At 38.4% G+C, this 24,293-nt stretch overlaps 1 protein-coding gene across 2 annotated transcripts in view; it reads left to right on the forward strand.

Moving 5' to 3' along the window:
- nedd4a (NEDD4 E3 ubiquitin protein ligase a) overlaps positions 1-24,293 on the forward strand; it is a 104,289-nt gene that overhangs the window by 16,283 nt on the left and 63,713 nt on the right. The window contains exon 5 of one of the 2 annotated variants that reach the window (XM_073930132.1): positions 9,628-9,681. In XM_073930132.1, the coding sequence (XP_073786233.1) occupies positions 9,628-9,681 (54 nt within the window). Of the gene's footprint in view, positions 1-9,627; positions 9,682-20,005; positions 21,590-24,293 lie in introns of those variants that run through there. The other variant, XM_073930131.1, reaches the window with a different exon arrangement.

Raw genomic sequence — 24,293 nt, forward strand, 5'->3', positions numbered from 1 at the left:
GGTAAATATCCGGAAAATTTACGGGACGACTTTACTGGTATATTCAAAAAACCGCTGTTCACACAGGCGAGGACGTTACGGAAATTTTCCGGAAAAGAGCATTCACACATCCATTCCAAAATACCGGTAAATTCTGACATCATTCACCACAAATGAGCTTTAAACGGCTGCGCTTGTATTTGTAAACATTTGACTAAATTACTAACTCTTTTGATGATCAATATTGTAAACAACTTTCACTGGATCATATTCGCATGTCGAGATGTTCATAATATGTGGGTGTTCAGGCGCTCACAGGCTGTTTCATGGGCACACGCAAAGCTTGAAGGTAAACAAACAACGGCTTATCATAAGCATCTTATCGATGATTATTTGCACATTTGGCATTAAGAAGAACATATAAACGTTATCTGACTAACTTCTAGCAGCTAAATGTGTCTGGAAAAATATTCAAAGGCTTTTATTCTCACAAACCGCGCGCACGTAAATGCGTCTGACTGTTGTGATTGGCTAAAGCAGAAGTCTTACGTCAGCACGTTCTAGACGTGCACGAGCTTATTCCGGAAATCTTCCTTCTGCATTCACACAGCGCAGCATTCCGGCAAATTGCCGGTAATGTTACAACTTCTCTTTCCGGAAAATAGCCAGAACGAATTTACCGGTATTTTCAAAAAGGACCTGTTCACACATACAACCTTTCCGGAAAATTGCCGGTAATTTTCCGGAAAGGTCTGTATGTGTGAAAGGGGCTTTTGTATGACAGCTTCTATTCTGTGACATTCCTGCTGAGTGTGTTTTTCTGGCTTCCTGACAGTGTTTATACTGACCTGAGAAATACAGTCTGACTCCGCAGATCTCTTAACTTCACATTTCTTTATTGGGATTCAGCATGAGCCTGTGCTGGTCTCACATGAACAGACATAAAACAGGCCAACGTAGACACAGAATTCATTCATTCATTCATTTTCCTTCGGTTTAGTCTCTATTTCAGAGGTCAACACAGCAGAATGAACCACCGACTTTTTCAGCATATGTTTTACGCAATGAATGCCCTTCCAGCTGCATCCCAGTGCTGGGAAACACCCATACACACTCATTCTCACACACACTCATACACTACGGCCAATTTAGTTTATTCAATTGACCTGTAGCACATGTGTTTGGACCGTGGGGAAAACCACGCCAACATGGGGAGAACATGCAAACTTCACACAGAAATGCTAACTGACCCAGCCGAGGCTTGAACCAGCGACCTTCTTGCTGTGAGGCGACAGTGCTAAGCACTGAGCCATCGTGCCACCCTGGCACAAAAAATAATAATTAAATTATTATTATTATTTGTCGAGATTACTTAATGGAATTGTCTGTGTTGAGTTGAGTTTTTAGTAATTTTTTATTTAAATACCATTTTTACATCGAGTGTCGAGTACAATCACAAAGAAAATTAATTTATTCTGAATTTATTCTAATTTTGAACAATAAAAAATGGCGGTTCTTATCTGTTTTTCCACATTAACTCCTGTTACTAAAGCAAGAAAATATTAAAAATCAAAGAAAAAGTGCTCAGGGGTAGCTTAAATAATGTGTCGGTGCTCTTTAGGTCAGAGATTCCTCAGAATAAACTACAAAAATCAGTCCAAGGCACTCATAAGATGTGCATTAAGTATTAAAAACGTGTTACAGCAAAGAACTGCTTTCATCAGGGTAACCGTGATCAGATGTGTCAGGAGTTTTTTTAAATGCTACAGTCTCATGGCTCATTAGAATATCTAAACAATACTGAAATAATATATTAAACAAGATCAACTCAACAATCATCATTAATTCAGCATTGCTAGAGAGGCTAAATGTGTAGGTTTTTTAGTGATTAGCCATGTGAGTAAAGGCTTTTTAATACTTGTTTCACATTTTTCAAGTGCCCAGGACAAAATGTGCTTTGGAAAAGTGTCATTTCACCTCCCTGGAAATAAAACAGGTCAATGCATCCTAAAATAGTGTACAAAAATGAAATAAAAATAAATGAAATGCTTCAATGAAATGCTTCTGTGTAAAGTTCAATGCCCTCTTAAACTCTGAAGTGATAGAAATCAGCTGAATTGAGTCATGCTCAGCATTCGGCCTAAACTGAGGGGCTTTTTCCCTGAAAAGAAAGTTCAGAGAAAGGCATTTCTTTCTGCGTAGGTGTGTTTTATTGTAATAGTTTACAGACAAAACAGTGACTATTTTTCTAGAAAATGTGTATATGATGAAAATAATGTCAAAAATGTATCATCATTTGGCATTTCGTGCCATTAAGCAGTACATTTTAATTCAGGAAACTATTTTGAATGTGGGTCAAAGCAACAAAACAAGTGTGATGTAGCCTTTATTAACTACTTTATGTCTGTGGGGGGTGTTAGGCACTTTCAATGTATTATTTTGAGTAAAGAAATTAGCGTGCTAATAGTTTTTCCTTCGCCTGTGTATCTCCTTTTTAAAAATGTGTTATAAATAGGCATGGGATGATAACCGTTTTCAAGGTATACCGTGGTTTGGAAAAGTCAAGGTTTTAAAACCGCCAGCATTTTCTGCTATACTGTTCCGTGTATGATTTTTTATTTACATTTTTTTTTCAGTTTTTTAGGAAAACAGTTTCGCCAGCAAAAAAAAAATACACAGATGTGATCTGTGATTTTGAAACTAATAAAGAAAGCTGCCTGACATGTTCACTGCTCCGAAATATTTTGAATGTTTCTCAAAATAAAATATATTGAGTTCAAAGGGGAAAAAGGTTTTCATTTTTACAGAGTGTCTGCAGGGTCTTAAAATGTCTTAAATTTCAAAAACTAAATTTAAGGATCTTAAATAATTTCCTGAAATATGCTGTTGTGGGTCTTAAATACTTTTAAAGAGGTCAACATTTTCACTAATTGTCCATGTAAAGCTATAGGCAATCAATACAACCAACAAATCCATCTAAAAAAAACTTTAAAAAAAATTAACTATTGAGCAATATGGTTTAATTGTCTTCCTTGCATCCTTACAATAACATCTGTTTAAAAGTTCTCCATGTTTTTATGCATAAATTTAGGTTGTGCATAAATGTCGTTTATTATAACTTTTTAAACTTTGAGACATTCTGACTGTCTTTAATTTAATATTGTTTATCCTACATTGCATTTGTGAAAAATATCCTGTTTTGGTTTGATTTTCAGAAGACCTTTAGATTAGCATCTCATTGTGAGTGATGATTAAATAAAAATCAACGTTTTTTTTATATAGCATTTTAAAATAATCTAGAAGTTAAATATGTAGTTACTCTCAAAATAAATATTAACTTTGATTTAGATCTCAGAATTCTGAAAATATTTTATTGAACATCAGGAAACAAAATTACATTAAAAAAAATTACATTTATGTTGTGCATAAATTTAGTTTATTATAGCTTTTAAAACTTGTCTTTTTTTTAAATAAAGGTTATGCTAATAAAAATATATACAGTGGAATTCAGAATTATTAGCCCCCCTTTAAATTTTTCTTTTTTAAAATATTTCACAAATGATGTGTAACAGACATTTTCACAGTATGTCTGATAATATTTTTTCTTCTGGAGAAAGTCTTATTGGTTTTATTTCGGCTAGAATAAACGCAGTTTTAAACTTTTAAAACCCCATTTTAAGGTCAATATTATTAGCCCCTTTAAGGTAATTTTTTTCGATAGTCTACAGAACAAACCATCATTATACTGTAACTTGCCTAATTACCCTAACCTGCCTAGTTTACCTAATTAACCTAGTGAAGCCTTTAAATGTCACTTTAATCTGTATAGAAGTGTCTGGAAAAATATCTAGTAAAATATTATTTACTGTCATCATGGCAAAGATAAATCAGTTATTAGAGATGAGCTATCAAAACTATTATGATTAGAAATGTGTTGAAGAAATCTGCTCTCCGTTAAACAGAAATTGGGGGAAAAAATAAACAGGGGGGCAAATAATTCTTACTTCAACTGTATGTATATAACTAAAGTTTGCTTGTTTTGACGCATTATTTAAAATACTTGGCTAAGAAATAACTGAATTTTAATTTTAATTTTAATTAGGCAAATAAAAAAACACTCCACTGGTTTTTAAAGAAAATTATTAGCGTTTTGCCCTGTGATAGTCTGAAATTTTATTGATAATGGTCTTAAAACGGTCTTAAAAAGTCTTAAGTTTAACATGATGAAATCTGCAGAAACCCTGTTTTTACCCAGACATTTAAAAAGAATATATTTTAGAGCAGTAATCACAATATCGTCAAACTATGAAACCGTGATATTTTTATCCAAGGTTATGATATCGTCAGAATCTTATACCAGCCCATGCCTAGTTATAAATGGCGCATTTTAAGTCCTGTAAATGTGATTAGTCCGTAATGTTTCTTTCAAATGCTCGTGGATGAAGAATCACCCTTTAATAATGAAAGAACCGTCTGTTTTGAGCAGCGTGTAAAGAGAGATCTGCAGTCACATGTTCTGGGGTCAGAAGTCAGGGCTTAAGTTACGGGGTGCCTCTTACATGCTGCCTGCTTTCCCTGCTGTCATGTGACGCACTTAACTGACTCGCTCTGCATTTCTCTCGCTCTCTCCCTCTCTCTCTCCCATCCACTGCGCTTGTTTTCTCAGAAAGGACAGAGAGATGCAGGTGCAATGCAGACATCAGAGACATCAATATACGCTTCTCTGCAAACAATCCACAGTTCATAGAAAACTCATCAATACTTTATGATAGGTAACCTATATTGATGATTTAAAGAGAAATTTCACACAAAATTTAAAGTGATTGAAAACTTTTAGGCGTTTCTTTATGTTGTTAAATGCAAAGTAGATATTTTGAGGAAAGCTGGAAACTAGGCTGGGGCAATATGACAAACAATCCCATATCATGATTGAAGTCACTTCTTATGATACAGCTGAGGACAAAATTATTATCCATCCTGTGCAATATTTATTCTTTTCAAATTTTTCCCAAATGATGTTTAACAGAGCAAGGCATTTTTCACAGTGTTTCCTATACATTTTTTCTTCTGGAGAAAGTCTGATTTGTTTTATTTTGGCTAGAATAAAAGCAGTTTTTAATTTTTTAAAAAGCATTTTAAGTTTAATATTATTAGCCCCCTTTAAGTGTTTTAAACAAACCACCGTTATACAATGACCTGCCTACTTACTCTAACTTGCCTAGTCAACTTAATTAACCTAGTGAAGCCTTTAAATGTTACTTTAAGCTGAATACTAGTGTCTTGAAGAATATCTAGTCTAATATTATGTGCTGTCATCATGGCAAAGTAAAATAAATCAGTTATTAGAAACTATTATGATTAGAAATGTGTTGGAAAAACGATCTTAAGGTTGGGGTTCAATATATTGTTACGGTCACCAGCGATCCAGCCTGTGCAGATCGCTAACACACTACAAATCCGCCATTACACAAACTACATATCCAGTCCAGTGTTTCCTCTGGGATTTTTTCCAGCTGTGGTGGCAGACTCTGTTGGCCATTTTACACATATCTACCACTACATGTGGCGTTATTTCATTGACAAATGTCGTGGGCGCAGTATTAAGTCGAGATCGCATTCATGTAATAGCCTACGAGCATGTCAGTCTCTGCTTGAGCGCCGATTTCCTCTGTTCTTCTTGCGCCCTCAAAAATACGCTGCTCAAGTGCAGATTTTCTTGTGCGCCCTCAAATAAACGCGACTGAAGTGTGATTTGGTGTGTTTATGTAGCGAGTATGTCACCAACATTTATTAGATTTGCTAGGAATGTTTATGAATGTCTCCGCTAGACTAGCGGAGCGGGCCGCGGCATCAATGCGTCCTGAAGTAAAGCGAAACGGCTATAAACTCCAGCAAGATAAAGTCATTATATGCAGAGCCACAGACCTTTATCTATAAATAAAGTATAATTATGAAGACTGTGTTCATCATAACTGAAAGCTACGCCGTGGTTGCTGGCCTCACGCATCACTCACCTGTCAAGTCAGTCAGTCTGTCAGCACGTCACCTTAAAGGGTTAAACAGAACGCACAGCACTACTACAGTCACAGAAAAGTTTGCGCTGTTATTATTCACTTACCTTTTCATACGTTTTTTATGTGATTTTTAACCCGCTATTTAAAAAACGACAGAATATTTTAAATAAGAAGCTGTAATGTAGCCGTGGCGAGATGAATTTTGGTGTGGCGCCCCCCATGGAAGAATGAATGTAGCGGAAACCATGCAGTCATTCACCGCTCACACGCACCTGTTCCTCATTCTGTAGACTACACACACTCACGGCTGGGAGCTGCTCATGAACTGATTAGATCACAGGTGTCAAACTCAGTTCCAAAAGGGTCGCAGCTCTGCACAGTTTAGTTCCAACCCTAATAAAACACATCTGATTAAACTAATTGAGTCCTTCAGGCTTGTTTGAAACCTACAGATAAGTGTGTTGGAGCAGGGTTGGAACTAAACTGTGCAGGGCTTCGGCCCTTCAGGAACTGAGTTTGACACCCCTGGATTATATGGACTTTAAATACTGCGCACACACACACCTCTTGACTGAGTCTTGTTTATCGGTCAAGTTAACAAGTCCTGTCTTAACGAGTCCTGTCTCTGCGTTGCCAACCTTTATTTGTTTGTTTGTTTTTGTTTATGATGTAAGACCACTCGCCTGCTTATGGACCCTTCTTCTGGATTTGCCTGCATGTTACCGTTTGCTCCTGATTGTGATCATTACCTGCCTGACCATTCTCTTTATAATAAATCCTGCATTTGGATCTGCACTTCCTTGTCAGCGTCCCCTGCAGATATATATCGCTATTGTTGTGACCTCTAGGAGTTAAGCTGTTACGGAAATGGTTTTGGTTTTTGTGAGTGAAAATATGGATAAAATTAATCAATATCAATAACCAGAGACATATGGCAGAAGTGAAAGTATTTAATGGTTTTCTATGAGGAAATCTTCAGATAATAAACAAAACACTGGGAGGAAACCCACGCAAACGCAGGGAGAACATGCAAACTCCACACAGAAAAGCCAACTGACCCAGCCGAGGCTCGAACCAGCGACCTTCTTGCTGTGAGGAGACAGCACTACCTATTGCGCCACTGCGTCACCCTGGTCATTTTCCCTGTAATTTCAGGCTGTTGGATAATGCTTGTTTATTTATATACTGTAAAATAAGCCATCTATATTTTAAAATGCTGTACATGATGTTTAGTGCATGAATCATGATGGCTATAATGATCCAGAGCACGGTAGAAAAGGTTTGGACCTATTTGTGATATTGACCACTGGCCCAAATACCAACTGTGGGACTTTATGAAAGCTAAATGAGACACTGTCTGGGCCTCGACAAGCACACTGTTATGAGTCACTGGCCATTTACAGACCTAAAGTCAAGGGCTGTGAATGGAGGATGAACAGACCGTCTTCTTATGAGACATCATTCATTTTATGTGTGGAACAATACGTCTAGAAACCGACGTCTAGATGTAGATTTGTAATCCTGTATTGCAGATACGAGAGGTATAAAAACAGCTTTGTGTCAGCAGCAGTCGCTCAGTTGAGTCAGGATTTGTTTTTTTGGAAGATTTTTAAAATTTTATTATGATATTCCTAACGTCATTTGTTCATTAATTATCTTTATGTTTTTAGTCCATGCTGGTGTTTAGCGATGGAAACTATAATGTTAATTGTTTTCTTTTCTTTTTTTTTCAAAGGTAAATGTTATATATATATATATATATATATATATATATATATATATATATATATATATATATACATACATATATATATATATATATATATATATATATATATATATATATATATATATATATATATATATATATATATATTAGGGGTGTCACGATTTCGATTTTTAATCAAAATCGATCGAAATTTATGCTCAATTTCAATTATCGAATCAAAAAATAGAATTGTCGGTGCTGCAACGCCCCCATGTCACGTCAGCTTGGCCTGCCAAGCAGGAAAAAACCAGGCTTGTTGAAGTGCTTGTTAAACTGCAGAAGCAGGAGACCCGTCGACAGAACTTAAACCCTCTCCTCTTTCAATGAAGTCGCCAGTGTGTAAGCATTTTTGATTTCCAGTGAGTTATGTTGACAACGTTCGAGTTGTCAACAAAAAAACACAGTTTTGCAAGCTCTGCTATGTACGTATTACGTCCGGTTCGTCTGATAGACAACACCGGCATCGCAATCCTCCGCCCCCGTTGAAAATTCACTCGCGAAAAGTTCACACTCAGGCCCTGTTTACACCGTCTTTGTTTTTAAATGGCATTTTAGAACGACAACGATTTGACATCCACAGTGGCGTGTGGCATTTCTGAGCAGCCCTCCTTCCTCTCTGCCTCTGAAAATGCACATCACGTGAACACACAGACACAGACGCACACACAGCCATGCGCTCGAGACAGCAGGTCCAGGCAGTCAGAGGACTGCTTCAATCTTTCTCTCACTTGTACTTAGTCATTTTAGCGAACACCTCAGATACTGTTGGCTGGTTCCTGTTGGTTGTGCGTCTTTTTTACCGACGCCATTATAACGACACAGATCACTGCCTATTCACGAGTCCCGCAGAAAAAGTGATTGACAGGTGGTAATTATGTGTGTATCTTGCCTTTATTCATTTACTGTATGATTTGTTTATGGGTAAAACAAAGACCATGCAGGTCAGGTAGTTTAAACGGTAGGGTACTAATAATTAATTCGTCAGTAATTAATTAATTATTCATAATCGAAAATCGAATCGAGGATTTGGAGGATCGTGACACCCTTTATATATATATATATATATATATATATATATATATATATATATATATATATATATATATATATATATATATATATATATACATATTTTTTTTACTTTTATTTCTACTTATTTATTTATTTGTTATATTTATTATTTATTTTATATATTGTATTTGTAGTTGTATTTTATTTGTGAGTAAATATTTGTGGTTTCCTTAAAAAAATATGAAACACCTACTTTACCTATGGGTATAAATAAGTGAACCTGTACCTGAACCTGATAATGTTACAGTAACCAGTGATCTAGCTGGTGCGGGTCGCTAGAGAACTACAACTCTGCCACCAAATGGACTACAAATCACAGCATGCACCGCACACACACACCAGCTCCTGATCCCATCTGATTGCAAACACTCACAGCTGAAGCTGCTCACGGACTCTTTACACAGACTATTCATACACCATATTTGCTAACACACATTGCTGAGTGTTGTTTGTTTTGCTAGTTAAAACGAACCTGTAACTTTACATTTAATTTTATGTAGCATTTTCATTTCCTTGCCTAGCCGTGTTTTCTGATTCTTGTGTTTCATGTTATCTACTCCCAGCCTTGTTCCTAGTTTATCTTTCCTTTCTCAGATTTTGACTACTTGCCTGTTTATCGACACGACTTCTGGATTATCTTTATGTACCTGATTGCTCCTGTTGAATATTGTCTGATTTTCTATCATTGTAATTAGTCTACATTTGGATTCGCACCTTTGTGACAGCCTCCTTCACTTATGGATATATTCTCTGTGTATAGTCTGTTTTGACTTTGTCTTTTGTTATTTCCCACAGGTGCATCCCAGGAGACACCGTCTGCTGCTGGAGGTGTTTGATGAAAATCGTTTGGTATGTACACAATCAGTGGTTTATTCTCATGTCGCTCAAATAAATTAGAAAAGTTTCTTCACTATTTCAACTATTCAAATGTTCAGTGAGTAGCACTGTCACCTCAAAGCAAGAAGGTCGCTGGTTCGAGTTCCGGCTGGGCCAGTTGGCATTTCTGTGTGGAGTTTGCATGTTGGCGTGGGTTTCCTCCAGGTGCTCTGCATGCACTATTGGGGAATTAGGTAAACTAAATTGGTCGTAGTGTATGAGTGTGTTTGTGAATGAGTGTGTATGGGTGTTTCCCAGTACTGGGTTGCAGCTGGAAGGGCATCTGCTGCATAAAACGTAGTTGGCAGTTCATTCCGCTGTGGTGACCACTGATAAATAAGGGCCTAAGCCGAAGGAAAATTAATAATTGAATAATTATTTTATGGTCACTAAGGGGTCAATGACATCGTGTGTTTTTCAGTTTTGACTTTAGAAAAGAGCAGTGCACTGCACTTTTTATGTTGCTAGGCAACCATTTATTATCAGTGTTCTTGGTGCTGGTGCACATGACATTGGGGGCTTTTTCCGCACAGAGTTGACTTTTTTATAACTGCAGGCGCACAGTATGCTCCATCAAAAATGAAAAGCACTGCAGGCAGGTAGAAGGCGAGGTGCCCAAGGCACATAAACAGTGTGCAAAATGCTTGCTGACAATAGAAAATCATTTTAAAATGTGCCGCTCACTGCAAAATACATGTTCTGTTCATTCTGGGCCTAAGACTGTATTTACTTGATGGAAAAAAATGACATTGGAAGTTTTTAGGTTATTAAGAAGATACATTTTTATGTCCTAGTTAAAAGTGTTTATGAGTTAGTCTTTATTCATTTCTCGAATGCACAAGCCTGTTACACATAATACACAAAAACACATTGAAGAATATAAATATACCCTAAATTAAAAAAAATTACAGCTGAAGGAGGACTGGGAGAATTCCTGGTGGGCCGGTCCGTTTTTTGGCCGCGAGGGCCGGTGTCCCTTAATGCTTGCACTCTCAGCAGTCGCACTTTTTTCATGTATGTATTGGTTTGACCATAGCCTCACTCGTTTTATTCATTATTTTGCCGCAGCTCTGCTCTTTTTATTTATTTTCTCGCATCCCCGTGAGCAGAATGCACCCTGCAGGTTAATGATAATGTAACTATCATTCGACCCCAAACAGCGGCACCTTAGAGAATAAAAGAATTCGAATAGTTAATATTACATTAGGGCATCAATAGGAAGTGATACTGCAATGTTGTGGTCCAGTGGTCAACACGTTGCATTACGATGCCGTCAACCCCGGTTCGAACCTCACCTGAGTACTTATTTGTTTATTTATTTTTTTCATGTTTATTGTTAAGACATATAATACTGTTAGGGTTGTTGAACACTTGAAGTTCTAAATCAGCTGTTTTCTTAAAAAATACGTAATAGAAACTAAATTGGAAATTATGTTATTCTAATATAGTCAGTCGTGAACTGAGGCGGGCCGGTCTAAGGCTTGAAACTCCAAGGCTGAAAATAAGTCCCGCTTCGGCCCTGGCTGAGGGACATAAAAATTTCATATCAGTTTGGTCCCACTTCATATTAAGTGTCCTTAACTACTATGTACTTGCATCAAAAAATAAATACAATGTACTTACTGTGCTTATAATGTATTTGAGAACACTTGTGGTGCTTTTGAGTTGGGATAGAGGTTGGGTTCTGGACAGGTTTGGTGGTGTGGGTAGGTTTAAGGGTGAGTTAAGGTGTAAGGGATGGTCAACAGTGTATTTACAAATGTAATTAGAAAAGTTAATTACAGATGTAATTACATATATGTATTTAAGCAAGCATAAGTACACAGTAAATACATGTATTTAGACAATAAGTACATTGTAACAAACTATTAATTCCACTTAATATAAAGTGGAATTAATTAAGGCCACTTAATATAAAGTGGGACCAAAAGTTTGAACAGATTTTTTTTACTAATAGGAGTTCTGTATCGAATACCAGAAGGAAGAAAATAAAACTTGTGGTGCACAGGATGGCAATTATCTGACAGAATACTGCCCAAAACTTGCCAATGGTATAACTGAGCCATAGTTATCTGTTTTCTCCTTGTTAATTTTCCTCCTAGGTTCACAATTCTCACCAAACAGCTCTTATTTTTCACACCAACAAAGCAAAGAAAAAGATAACAGTGACTGAATGTAGGAACTGTAAAACATTCTGATCATGTTGATGCAGAGCTGAAGTCAGAATTATTAGCCCTCTTAGAATTTATTTTCTTTTTAAATATTTCCCAAATGATGTTTAACAGAGCAAGGAAATTTTCACAGTATGTCTGATAATATTTTTTCTCCTGAAGAAAGTCTTATTTGTTTTATTTCGGCTGGAATAAAAGCAGTTTTTTTTTTAAACACCATTTTAAGGTCAAAATTATTAGCCCCTTTAAGCTGTTTTTTTTTCCGATAGTTTACAGAACAAACCATCGTTATACAATAACTTGCCTAATTACCCTAACCTGCCTAGTTTACCCTAATTAACCTAGTTAAGCCTTTAAATGTCACTGTAAACTGTATAGAAGTGTCTTGAAGAATATCTAGTCTAATAGTATTTACTGTCATCATGGCAAAGAGAAAATAAATCAGTTATTAGAGATGAGTTATTAACACTATTATGATTAGAAATGTGCTGAAAAAATCTGCTCTCCATTAAAAAGAAACTGGGGAAAAAAAATAAACAGGGGAGCTAATAATTCAGAGGGGCTAATAAATCTGGCTTCAACTGTATATTGAATGTTCCTAATTTCTGCTAGCACTACAATCTCTGCTGCCTCTTCTTACACAAAATATTAGTATTTACGGAAACTGACAATTTCTGATCTAAAACAGTACCCAAATACTTGTACTGATCAACACTCTCAACACCCACTCCATTAATACTTGTGTGATTACCCTTAATCAATCTCCTCTCTTATTAATTAAATTCAGTAGCCATCTCTTTAGTCCATTTCAGTTTGAAATGTAGGTCTTTAGTATTAAATTCAAGTTTAAACACATGTTTAGTTTGTTAAACTCATTATTTGTCAAATTTGTTAGTGAAGTAACGAGTATATTGGTTAAATATGTTGAGTATAATTTCATTAGATAATACAAATAATAGTTGCAGTCTGTTTCTTTCTTTGAGTTGCTAAAATAGTAATTAGTTTGGCTTTGTTTTTAATCATTTTCAGCTTGGTGATGAATTGAATTGAATTTATTGAATGGGATAGCCCCTTGAGATGAATCATCTCATTTTTGAGGGGGTCCCTAAAAGGTTTATAAATCAAACAAAGTACAACACATCATAACGTACATACACTTAACAAGACAAACAAACAATCAAACAAGCAGCACACTCCACCTGAAACACTTCCCGCAATCTGAAGCCTAAATAAACAAAAACATGTTATCAAATGTACAAACAATTTGGTGTACAAATAAATCATAAACATTTAATTTGGAGCCAATATTAATAACATTCGCAAGTTCGTTCGTTCATTTTCTTGTCGGCTTAGTCCCTTTATTAATCCGGGGTCGCCACAGCGGAATGAACCACCAACTTATCCAGCAAGTTTTTACGCAGTGGATGCCCTTCCGCGAGCAACCCATCTCTGGGAAACATCCACACACACATTCACAAACACACTCATACACTACAGCCAATTTTGTTTACCCAATTCCCCAATAGCGCATGTGTTTGGACTGTGGGGGAAACCGAAGCACCCGGAGGAAACCCACGCGAACGCAGGGAGAACATGCAAACTCCACACATTCGCAAGTTGTTTCCAAAAAAGAAAATAAATTAGCCCTGAAAAGTGATTTAATTGATCTAAAAAAGGAAGGGAGATTGTTCCAGTCGGAAGGAGCTTTGTAAGGACCTACGGCCACTTTCTGTAGAAATTCTGGAAACAAAAAAATTATTCTGTTGCATATGACGAAGCAATTATGATGAGGTAAATAAAACAAAAAACTGCTTAAAGTAAGACAGGAAACTAAAGTAAACACATTTAAAAAGAAACAAATACCAATGATACTGTCTGCGGAACTTAGGTTGAAGCAAACCAAGTGTTTCGTATAATATACAATGATGGGTTCTATAAAGACGTCTTAAAACAAATCGACACAGAGAATTAAAGACAGTATTTAAAGGTTTTAAATTAATATCAGAGGTATTGTTATAAATAATATCAGCATAATCAATAATAGGAGAAATTCATTGAGAGATACATTTTTTTGTTACTTTAAATGAAAAACAATTAATAGAACGATAAAAAGAACCTAAACACTGATATGACTTTTTAATTATAAAATCAGTATGGGGTTTAAAGGACAGTTCAGTAACAAGCCAAAGGCCTAGATCAGGGGTGTCAAACTCATTTTAGGTCAGGGGTCAAATATGATCGCTAGTGGACCGGAGGGAGGGGGGTGGGGGTGGGGGGGTACCACGCCTCCTTTTTCAAATGGTACATTTTCATACGACTGAACTCATAAAAAATAGCCACTAAACTGACAAAAACGTAAAATAGTTACATTTCCAAGTGAAATCACCTCAGTGTGCAGGGCTTCCCACAGGTTTGAAATATACTTGCGGTGGTAGCCTGAAAAAACCTTTTACCCACTGCACATAAATGGTCAACATGCAACAAACAAAAAAATGATGTGGTTTTTAACTTGATTTTTATTTGTTATGACACTGTTATACACCTTTTCTTTTCAATGGTAAAGGGTGCTCTGCGCTCTCTCTCTCTCTCTCTCTCTCTCTCTCTCTCTCTCTCTCTCTCTAAAGTTGCTATATTGAAATGACATTTACAGTATTGTCAAAACATTTTAGATATGTATAAAGTATGCAATATACTAGCATAACAGAATTAATAAAATATGCAGCAAATGAGAAATAAATATAAGAAAAAATGAATTAAAATAGACATTATTGCAAAAAATTATAATAATTACTAGAATAAAAAGAGTAGATTATTTAAACGAGGCAAATTAGTTGATTAACCAATTTTAATGATGTACAAATATTTTGCAGCCATTATAGATGTCATTTTGTTCTCTCCGAGTATAGAGTCGTTTATTAAATGATTAATCGTTTAATGTTTCTCTCGCGGCTATGCGCGCACAGTCATCTGCGAAATGGTAATGCAAAAACGCATGCAAATAACGGCAACTTTAGAAGTAAAACCTGAATCCTGGATATTTTAGGAGATTCAGAAACTACGGTCGGATGCATTTTGGCGGAAAAGGCACGTCTCTGTGGGTTTGCAGTGCACGTGAGAATTTCTGTATAAGTGCCAGATCGCACACACACAGAACCAGCAGTAGGAAACGTGCAGAGCGAGAGAAGATTTTCCACTGTTTAATCGATCACGAATGTTTAGTTTTCATGGACGGATACAAAAATAGGTATGAGGTCTTTCTTACTGAGATGGCTGTTAAATTGACGCTGATTCAGGCTTCTGGATGGGATGAAATTAAGTTTGCTGTTGCGCCATCCAGTGGACACACATGGAACAGCAGTATATTTTATTGAAAAATTACAGCTCACAGAATCATCTCACGGGCCACATTAAATTCATTTGCGGGCCTGATCCGGCCCGCGGGCCATGCGTTTGACACCCCTGGCCTAGATATTTAAATTCATCAACATTAGACAACTTTTCCTAGTGATGGGTTGCGGCTGGAAGGGCATCCGCTGCGTAAAAACTTGCTGCATAAGTTGGCGGTTCATTCCGCTGTGGCGACCTCGGATTAATAAAGGGACTAAGATGACAAGAAAATGAATGAATGAACATTAGACAACTGTGACCCATCATCGAATCTAATGTTTATGTCTACTGAATAAAACCACGGGATTTTTTTAAAACACCATACTACAAGACTTCTTTTAGTTTAGTATAAGTTTATTTTTATTAAACCATTCTTGAATTAAAGTAAAATCTAACTGGAAAGAAGATTCAATGTATGAAATATCAGAGTGGAAAAAATAAATAACCACAAATCATTGATGAATATAGAAAAGAGCAGGGGGCCCAGTGATGATCCTTGAGGGACACCCTTCTCAATAACTGAACACTCTGAGTTAAAATGAAACCTTACTCCATCCAACAGTCTCCAATGTATTCATCATGCTAATGTTGAGCTCAAGTCTATAAAATCAGCCGCTACCTGAGCCTCGGTGCGTAATGAATGAACAAGGATGCCTTTTAGCAAGTAGTCGCCATAAAAATCCGCTATTGGAACTAAGATTTACTCATGGGCGCTGTTAAATGTGAAAGTTACTGCTTTAAGACACATAAAAGTGAATGAGGTGTGACTGGTTTTAGGGGGTTCTCTCCGTCACACGCTGAATAATAAAGCTGGTTAAACAAATGCTCGCATAAAGAAGCCAGTGTTCAAGCAAGAATAGTAACTCTTGATAAAGACTATAAACTGCAGTCGCCTTCCTGTGTGTGACAGATAGTTTAACCCGGCTACTGCTCGCAAGAAAAACCGGTATGTCGTTGCTAGAATGTGTTTGTTGGCATGAACCAAGCATGCATGCTATTTCTGTCACCTGAGGAATGTGGTAGCTTACAGAAAGCATGACAAATCACTTCAGATCTTGTTTTTGTGGAGCTCTCATTTTGACAGCTCTCAATTTGGTAGTATGTGATCATTCATATGCTGATAATCTCGCTTATATTTCATTTTCATGTCCAATTCAATTGTTTTTTTGTTTTTGTTTTTTTTTAAATGTTCAGGACTCAAGAAATCCCTTAGTTGTAAGGTTAGGGTGATTTTAATAAAACTTGGGTCATAAGAAACAACCTAAGGGTCAAAGTTCACCCATGTAAATTCTGCAATCATTTAGGCTGCTTTCACACCTGTGAATCAATTCAGTTGTTCCGAAACAGAGATTAAAATTGTTACATTGTTGCTCTTTGCTCTTGGAGCGGTTCGCTTTCACACTGCAAAGTTTCTAATCGGACCAAAAGAGCTAAAACAAGTCACGTGCGAGTAAACTCTCCTCACATTGGTCAGAGTGTCAGGGTTTATTTTGCAGCATCCCGCTCAGCTGTCAGGAGAGGTGGTGGTTTGGTGGTGATTGACAGGGTGCACGCGTGACGTGTCTGAGGAGAGATACGGTGGGGAGGGGTGAGAAGGGTGCGCGACGATGCCTATTTGAGGACTGGGAGAGAGACGCGAGATTACCGGGAGATCATCACTCGTTTGCGGGCATCCGGAGACTCGTGAAACTTCCCGCCCTACTCATAATTCTCTCTTCATATAGCCGTAAGCCTATTACATATCTATAAAACACTGATATAACCGCGCTCGGATCGGATCGCTTTCTCACTGCAATCGAACCGCTCCAGGGTTCGATTCAATCGAGCCGAGACCACCTCATTCAAGCGATCTCGGAGCGATTACTTTGGCGCGGAACAGAGCGCGATTGCCCTGTTCACATATGCCAATCGAACCGCGCTAACTGGGCAAACGAGACACGTTCCCAAACAAAAGTGTAGGTGTGAAAGCACCCTTAGTCACCCTTTAGGTTCAAAACCTGTTTGAGATTGAACACAAAACAAGATATTTCAAAAAAATTGTTGTTAGCTGTGTATGGTTACAGGTTTTCAGCATTTTTCTAAATGTCTTCTTTTGTGTGCAACAGAAAGAAAGAAACTCATAAAGGTTTAAAACCACATGCAGGGAGTAAATGATAATGTAATTTTAATTTTGGGGTGAACTATCCCTTTAGGGACCTAATCTTTTATCTTTAAGGCTTTCATTAAGTGTTCCCTCTTAATTATCTAAATCAGGGGTCACCAATCTCGGTCCTGGAGGGCCGGTGTCCCTGCAGGGTTTAGCTCCAACTTGCCTCAACACACCTGCCTGGGTGTTTCAAGAATACCTAGTAAGACCTTGATTAGCTTGTTCAGGTGTGATTGATTAGGGTTGGAGCTAAAATCTGCAGGACACCGGCCCTCCAGGACTGAAATTGGTACCTACAAGACCTTTTGTGATAATGAGTGAATGATTGGTTAATTTAGTTTTAGAGATTTTGGGCCCTATCATACACACGGCGCAGTGTGGCGCAAGGCGTGACGCAGTCTTTTGGTAGTTTAAGCTTGGCGCAAGAGTCGTTTTGAGGCGTTGCGCTACGCTGTTTAAATAGCAAATGCATTAGCGCTCATATGTGCGCCCATAGGCGTTCTGGTCTAAAAAGGAAGGCGTTCTGAGGTGCATTGCTGGCGCGTTGCTATTTTGAGAAACTGTAATAGATTTTTCATTAGACCAAAACTAACCCGGTCTAAACTCCAGCGCAGAGTTGCGCCTCGCTTACACACTGCTTAATACGCACAAGAGCGCAATAAGCAAATATATTTACACATGAAAAAATTTAAATATTCAGGATATATATAGGATATAATAAGAATAGATATAGGATATAAATATAAAGGATAAAAATATTACAAAACATATTATTTTCTAGCCTACATAAATATGAAAAATCACTGCTTTTATGTCTTCTTCATCTCGGGAGGCTTTTTCAGTTCATTCATAACAGTTTGCTTTTGTATAATGTTATTATTATTAGCAGTATTATTTATTATATCCATATTTATATTTGTTTTATTAAAAACAAGCTTAGATTTGCCCACCTGCAGGTTTTAGACCATATGGGGCACAGCATGTGTTTTAGGATATAACTCAGGTTCTTGAGCACATTTTGTTATTATTATTTATTTATTCGTTTGCTGGAAATTAGAACTGAATTTAGAAAAAGTTTTGAAACGAATATTTGCACTTAACAAACAAAAGTATTTATTTATAGACTAATTGATGTCTGTGCGTAAAGGTTTCCCTATCCAAGAGCGAAAGTGAAAGTGATCCATTATCTCTCATTCTCACGCAGTAGATGCTCTGTTTAACAGTTTTCTGTTAAAAAACTGTCAACTGTTAACTGTTTGCTTGTGAAATGCTAATTTTTTCCACTTAGACTTACTTTGCGTCCTGTAAATAGCGAATGCGCTCTTGGCGCGACACAGCTGACTCTTAAAGGGAAAGGGAGATGAGACTCTGATTGGTTTATTCTCAAAACACACCTATAACTCATTAAGAAAATGAACTCAACCCTTTTAGATCATGCGCCGAAGCGCAAGGCAGATTTCCCGTCCTTAAATTAGCAAAAACGCATCCTGACACGCCCTGAAAGCATTTGCGCCCTGCGTTTTGCGCTCTGTGCATGGACCGTCAAAATAGAGCCCTTTGTGTATGCATCTTTGTGTATTTTGTTCCTGGTACAGTTTGGGTTATGTTTTTTATTTGATGTTGGTTGCAAATTATATTAATATGCCTGGCTTTGAGGTTCGTTATGTTCTGTTCACTGTGGGAAGCAGTAACCATAGCAACCACAGCACTCATTGCCATATGTGTTGCCAGAACAGTAAAGTGCTTAGTGACAACACACAGGCATGGCTGACCGTTGCAATTCACCTATTGAAAGCCCTTTCCTCAGGGATTTTCTTCCATTGGGAGGATTCCCCTTAGATAAATTACTTGGAAGCTTTCATGTAAACGGGCCCAAGTCCTAAATCTTAAAAGTACACAGAATCACTGTTTCAGACTTGATGTTCATTCATGTTGTGGTGATTTCCCATAGTAGTCCTGTGCACTTTGGTAACTGGAGGTCCCCCTCCTGCAATTGCCCCTGATTGATGAGAAGGCATTTCTCTTGACAGAAGCATGCTCTTAAATGGCTGCAGCAGCGGGTGTCAGATGACACGTGATGTGGCACATGTCCATATGAGAGCTGGCACAACAAGCTCAGTGTTTGTCTGGAGGTGCACTTTTAGGCACATATCCTTCTGCTGCTTTTGAATCTGTAGATGAAGCTGTCACGCATTTAAGCTGTGCATTGTTGGAGGTGCAGAAACCAGCCAAATGCTTAGTTTAGGAGCTTGGCGGATTCAGCTGCTCGTTTCACCCGGTGCATCTCAGATGCTGTTCAGAATGCTTAAAAATGATGCCAAACCTCGTTCCTCTTTATTTCCTGTAACTCTATCATGGTGGGGTAAAAATATTATCAGGGGTGCAGCTTTACAAGAAACTCTAGACATGGGACTGGAGAAGGAGGTGGCAGAGGGGAGGTTGGCTAGAACAGGGGCGAGCTGTTCCACCTCCGCCCTGGCATGCACACGGATTGTTGTTTTTTGACCAGCAGCGTGGATTCAGCTGCGGGAGGGAGGGAGGGCACCCGTGCTTCAATGTGTGCTTGCGAAACTACAGAAGGCACAGCTGAGGCACTCCAGAGGTCTGGCACAGAAGAGGGCTTTCTCGAGCAGTTGCCTCAGTAAATCTCCCAGCGTTTGTCTGCTATCCTTCAAAGAACTGGATCCGCAAGTGGTGCAAACGTGTAGCTGTTTTTCATCTTGCATTTGAGCTGTCATGGTTGTTAGCTTCTAGAGAGCTTCAGGAGGAATGCAGTTTGCTATTGCTATTTTGGCAATGTGCAACGGCTAATAGTTGCACTCATAGTGTGGGACCAGTTGCTTTTTGCTTGCTTGGGTTTACAATGTCCAACTCTACGCTGGATTCCTCGCACTAGGACTGCATGGCGCGGCATCTGCGACTACATTTCGCTTCGCGGAGAAGCAACACCGACCCTCTGTCAGAGACCTGTAGCGTTCATACTGAAGAAAGTGGGCTGACGAATGCTGGACGGAGCTCTAGCGAGGGCCTGGCGCAGAGTTCCCTCCACATGAAGGTGACTCCAGGACAGCTGTCTCTGGCTTTGCCACCCTTGTCACCAGAGTATGGTAATTTACAGCGCCACTCCAGTGTGTTCGTCCCCAAGGTGAACGGAAGCAGGAAAAGTACGCTGCAGATTTCTTTGCAGTCCTGCAAGCAGAGCGCTGATGCGGATGGTAGCAGTGCTGGAGAAGACGGAGAGCTCGCAAACTGCGAAAGTGGAAATGGGGACGGTGGTTCTTGTTGCAGCAGCACCACAAGCGATCCCGGCTACTCGAGCAGCAACAGCATATTCGAAGCAGAAGATCGCAAGCCTATCTTTCGGAGAAAGACAAGGGCTCCCTTGCGGCGCTGCTCATCCCTGGTGATTTTTCCACGGAGCCCATGCACCACGCCACCGGCATCCCCTGTCAGTCCGGTGGCGTCTCCCATGATTCCTCCGCTGCCGCCGTCTGCACGGAGCTCTTTCCAGACGTCTCATCAGATGCAGCTGTCTAGCGATACATCACACACTGATGCAACATCCAAAGCGTCCGTCGCCACTGCAGTTAATGGTCTACGGCTGTCCAAAACCAGTACGTCAGCAGAACACAGAGATGCCAAAACTATTGTGCATTTCAGCGTGCCCCCAGAACAACCAGCAGGACCAGACCGCACGGAAAGACACTCCAGCGTTTTATTGCACTTCGCAAACCAGCGACAGCTTCCCTCAGGGAAAGAAACAAAGCTTGACCCTTCCAAACCTCATGAGGGCCCACAAGCAACCGATAACGCCCCAGAACGGCAGAAAGCAAAGCTTTACCGTAGCACCTCAGCCTGCATGCTGCCAACCGGAAGACCGTCATCGACAGAAAGAAGACACGACACTTTTCCCTCCAGCAGAAATTCGGATAAATCCTCAAGAAAAGGGTCTCAGCGCGTTCTTCACAGAAGCATTTCTCTAGAGGTGCCCTGTGCGAAGGCTGAGATTTCTTGCCACGTTTCAAACGCAGCAGACAATATCTACAATAATTGCACTCCACACGTACACATCCATGTGTCTCATGGTACAGGTGGCAGAAAGTCCAACGTCCAGCAGGACAACAGCGTAAACGACAAATCGGATCATGTTCCGACCTGCACAGAGACAAACACTACCGTAAGGCTTTCTGTTTATTTGCTAATCAATGGGTGTTAGTGGACTCTCATAGACATGGAAAGGTAAAGCTGCAGAGTGGAAACAATGTTTTACACTGACATTGAGTATTTGTGAAGACATAATGATCACACTTTATTTTAAGGTATAATCTTTTCTAGTAAAACACCATTAACTATGGAGTTTTGCTTCAATAAACTACTCATTTGCTGCTTATTAATAGTCATTTAGGTAGTAGTTGGGTTTTGTCAGGGTTGGTGAGGGGAAATGGGGAAAAAGGAGCGAGGACTCAAGTGCAGGAAAATGGGGAATTTATTAAATAATAAACATAAAATAAAATGCAAAATAAACTACCCCGAGGGGTAAAACATTAACAAAACAAATACATACTCAAACAAACTTCACTGGGCTGGCTGGTAAGGAACAGGACTGGAAACATGACAAGACATGGGTTCAAACAACAACATGTGATGACGAACTGGCACAGGACAGCAAAAGTGAGGGGTATATAAACTGTAGAAAATTAACACAAACAGGTGAACACAATTAACTAATAATGGGTTAACAAGGAGGGTGGGACAAGACAATAGACGGGAGAGCGCATGACACAGAGAGACAACACAAGCCATGCGCTCACTTAACAGGACAAGAACATGCAGCCAGTGAGAGAACTCATTAACCGCATGTTCATGACAACAAACACAATACTGAAGCACACGACAAAAGCACGTGACCACAATGTAATCACCGAGCCACGTGCTTTGACAAGAGACGCAAGACACGAGCACACGATAGATAAACACCTTACCGTGCGCTCACACATAAGCAACGCGCATGCTTCATCTCAGCGCCAACCAACTGAAACCAACTAGACGGAGGCGCCGAGAATAAAGCAGCGCGCTGCTGACAGAACAAACACAAAAACTAGTACAAGAGCGCGAGCGTCTGAGGGACGCAGAGCGTGCGCGGCCACATCAAGTGGCAGCGCGCACACTCTGCGTACACCCACGACGGCGCGCGCGCGCACAGAGACAAAAACAGGACCAGACATGAGTAGTGTCAGAGCTCTGCCACCAAAACAAGAATTTACAAGACCAAAGTGGCAGAACCCTGACAGGTTTAGGTATTGGGTAGGATTTGGGATGTAGAATAAGATCGTGCACTGAAAAAATGATGTCTGCAAAACTGTTGCAAATAAATTATATGGGTTAAATTTAATCAAACAAGTTAAGTTTAGTAATATTCAACTTAATTTGTTTGTTTAAATCCAACCCAAATAAATTGTTTACAACCACTTTACTTAAAAGAATTTAGTAAATCCAAGGAATCATATTTTAATATTTTTTTTCAGTGTGCTCTATAAGTACTAATAAACAGCTAATATCTTAATAATAGACAGGGGAAAAGCCTAGTTAATGATGGCAATTGGTACTTGACTGAAGTGTTACCAGTATAATGTGTTTGGTTTGTTGATTAGTTGAGGAGTTTGAACATCTTTGTTGTGAACTTTTTACAAATACACACTTAAACATTCCTCGCATGTACTTAAATGTAAATGTGTCTTTTTAAAGATGAGCAGAAGCACAACATTTCAACAATGCTTACAATCTTTACAATAATAACAGAAGCATATATTCAAACCGACACTGAAAAAATAATATGCTAGATTTACTTATAGTGCATCATTTTTGCATCCCTCTTTTTAAGCAATTTTCACATTAAATTCAAAGCAATATTACCTAATAATCTTTAGTTGGTGATGCTTAATTTTTTAAGTATTCTAGCAAATGGTTTTGCTCAAATTTATTGGTTGGTGTAACTTAATATTTTAAGCAGTTTTTGTTTACAAATTTAAGCTATTTCTACCATTAAAGTTCTGTTTACCCAATTATAAAATCTTAAGCTAATTTAACTGAAAATGGGGGAAAAGCCTAGTTAATGATGGCAATTGGTACTTGACTGAAGTGTTACCAGTATAATGTGTTTAGTTTGTTGGTTAGTTTAGGAGTTTGAACATCTTTGCAGTGAACTTTTTACAAATACACACTTAAACATTCCTCGCATGTACTTAAATGTAAATGTGTCTTTTTAAAGATGAGCAGAAGCACAACATTTCAGCAGTGCTTACAATCTTTACAATAACAACAGAAGCATATATTCAAACCTACTGTACATTCTCCGGAGCTCATTTCATCCTCTTTTGCATTTGGTTTTGGTCATTACTAATGCTTGCAATTGGGTGTAAACATTTAGCAGTGTCCAAAGACATACGTAGAATACGTAATAGGTGGCCAGGTCAAATATTTGCAGCGTCATTTAGCTCTTAAGCAAGAGGGGTTATCACAATAATCCACAAATCAATCCCATTTCAGATAGATACAATAATACAGGACTCTTTAGATAGATGCATAATTGTTTAAGGGTCATTATTACGCAATGGAATCTTATTAATGTCTGTGGCCCTAATAATGACATGCCCATATTTTATAGTAACCCCCTTTTAACTTTATCCACTCTTTCTGAATATTATGTAATGGGAGGGGATTTCAACCTTACATTCAATACCGTTATAGACATTATCTGGCCTTGATCGATTCCACAGACAGCCTAGAAAAACCCTGGCGATTTTATAAAGGATGTAAACCTTGTTAAGTATGAAGGCTGCTACACCCTAAAGATATGCATTATTCTTCCTTCTCTAAAACAC

The sequence above is a fragment of the Danio rerio genome, chromosome 18, assembly GCF_049306965.1.
Source record: "Danio rerio strain Tuebingen ecotype United States chromosome 18, GRCz12tu, whole genome shotgun sequence".
Taxonomy (NCBI): domain Eukaryota; kingdom Metazoa; phylum Chordata; class Actinopteri; order Cypriniformes; family Danionidae; genus Danio; species Danio rerio.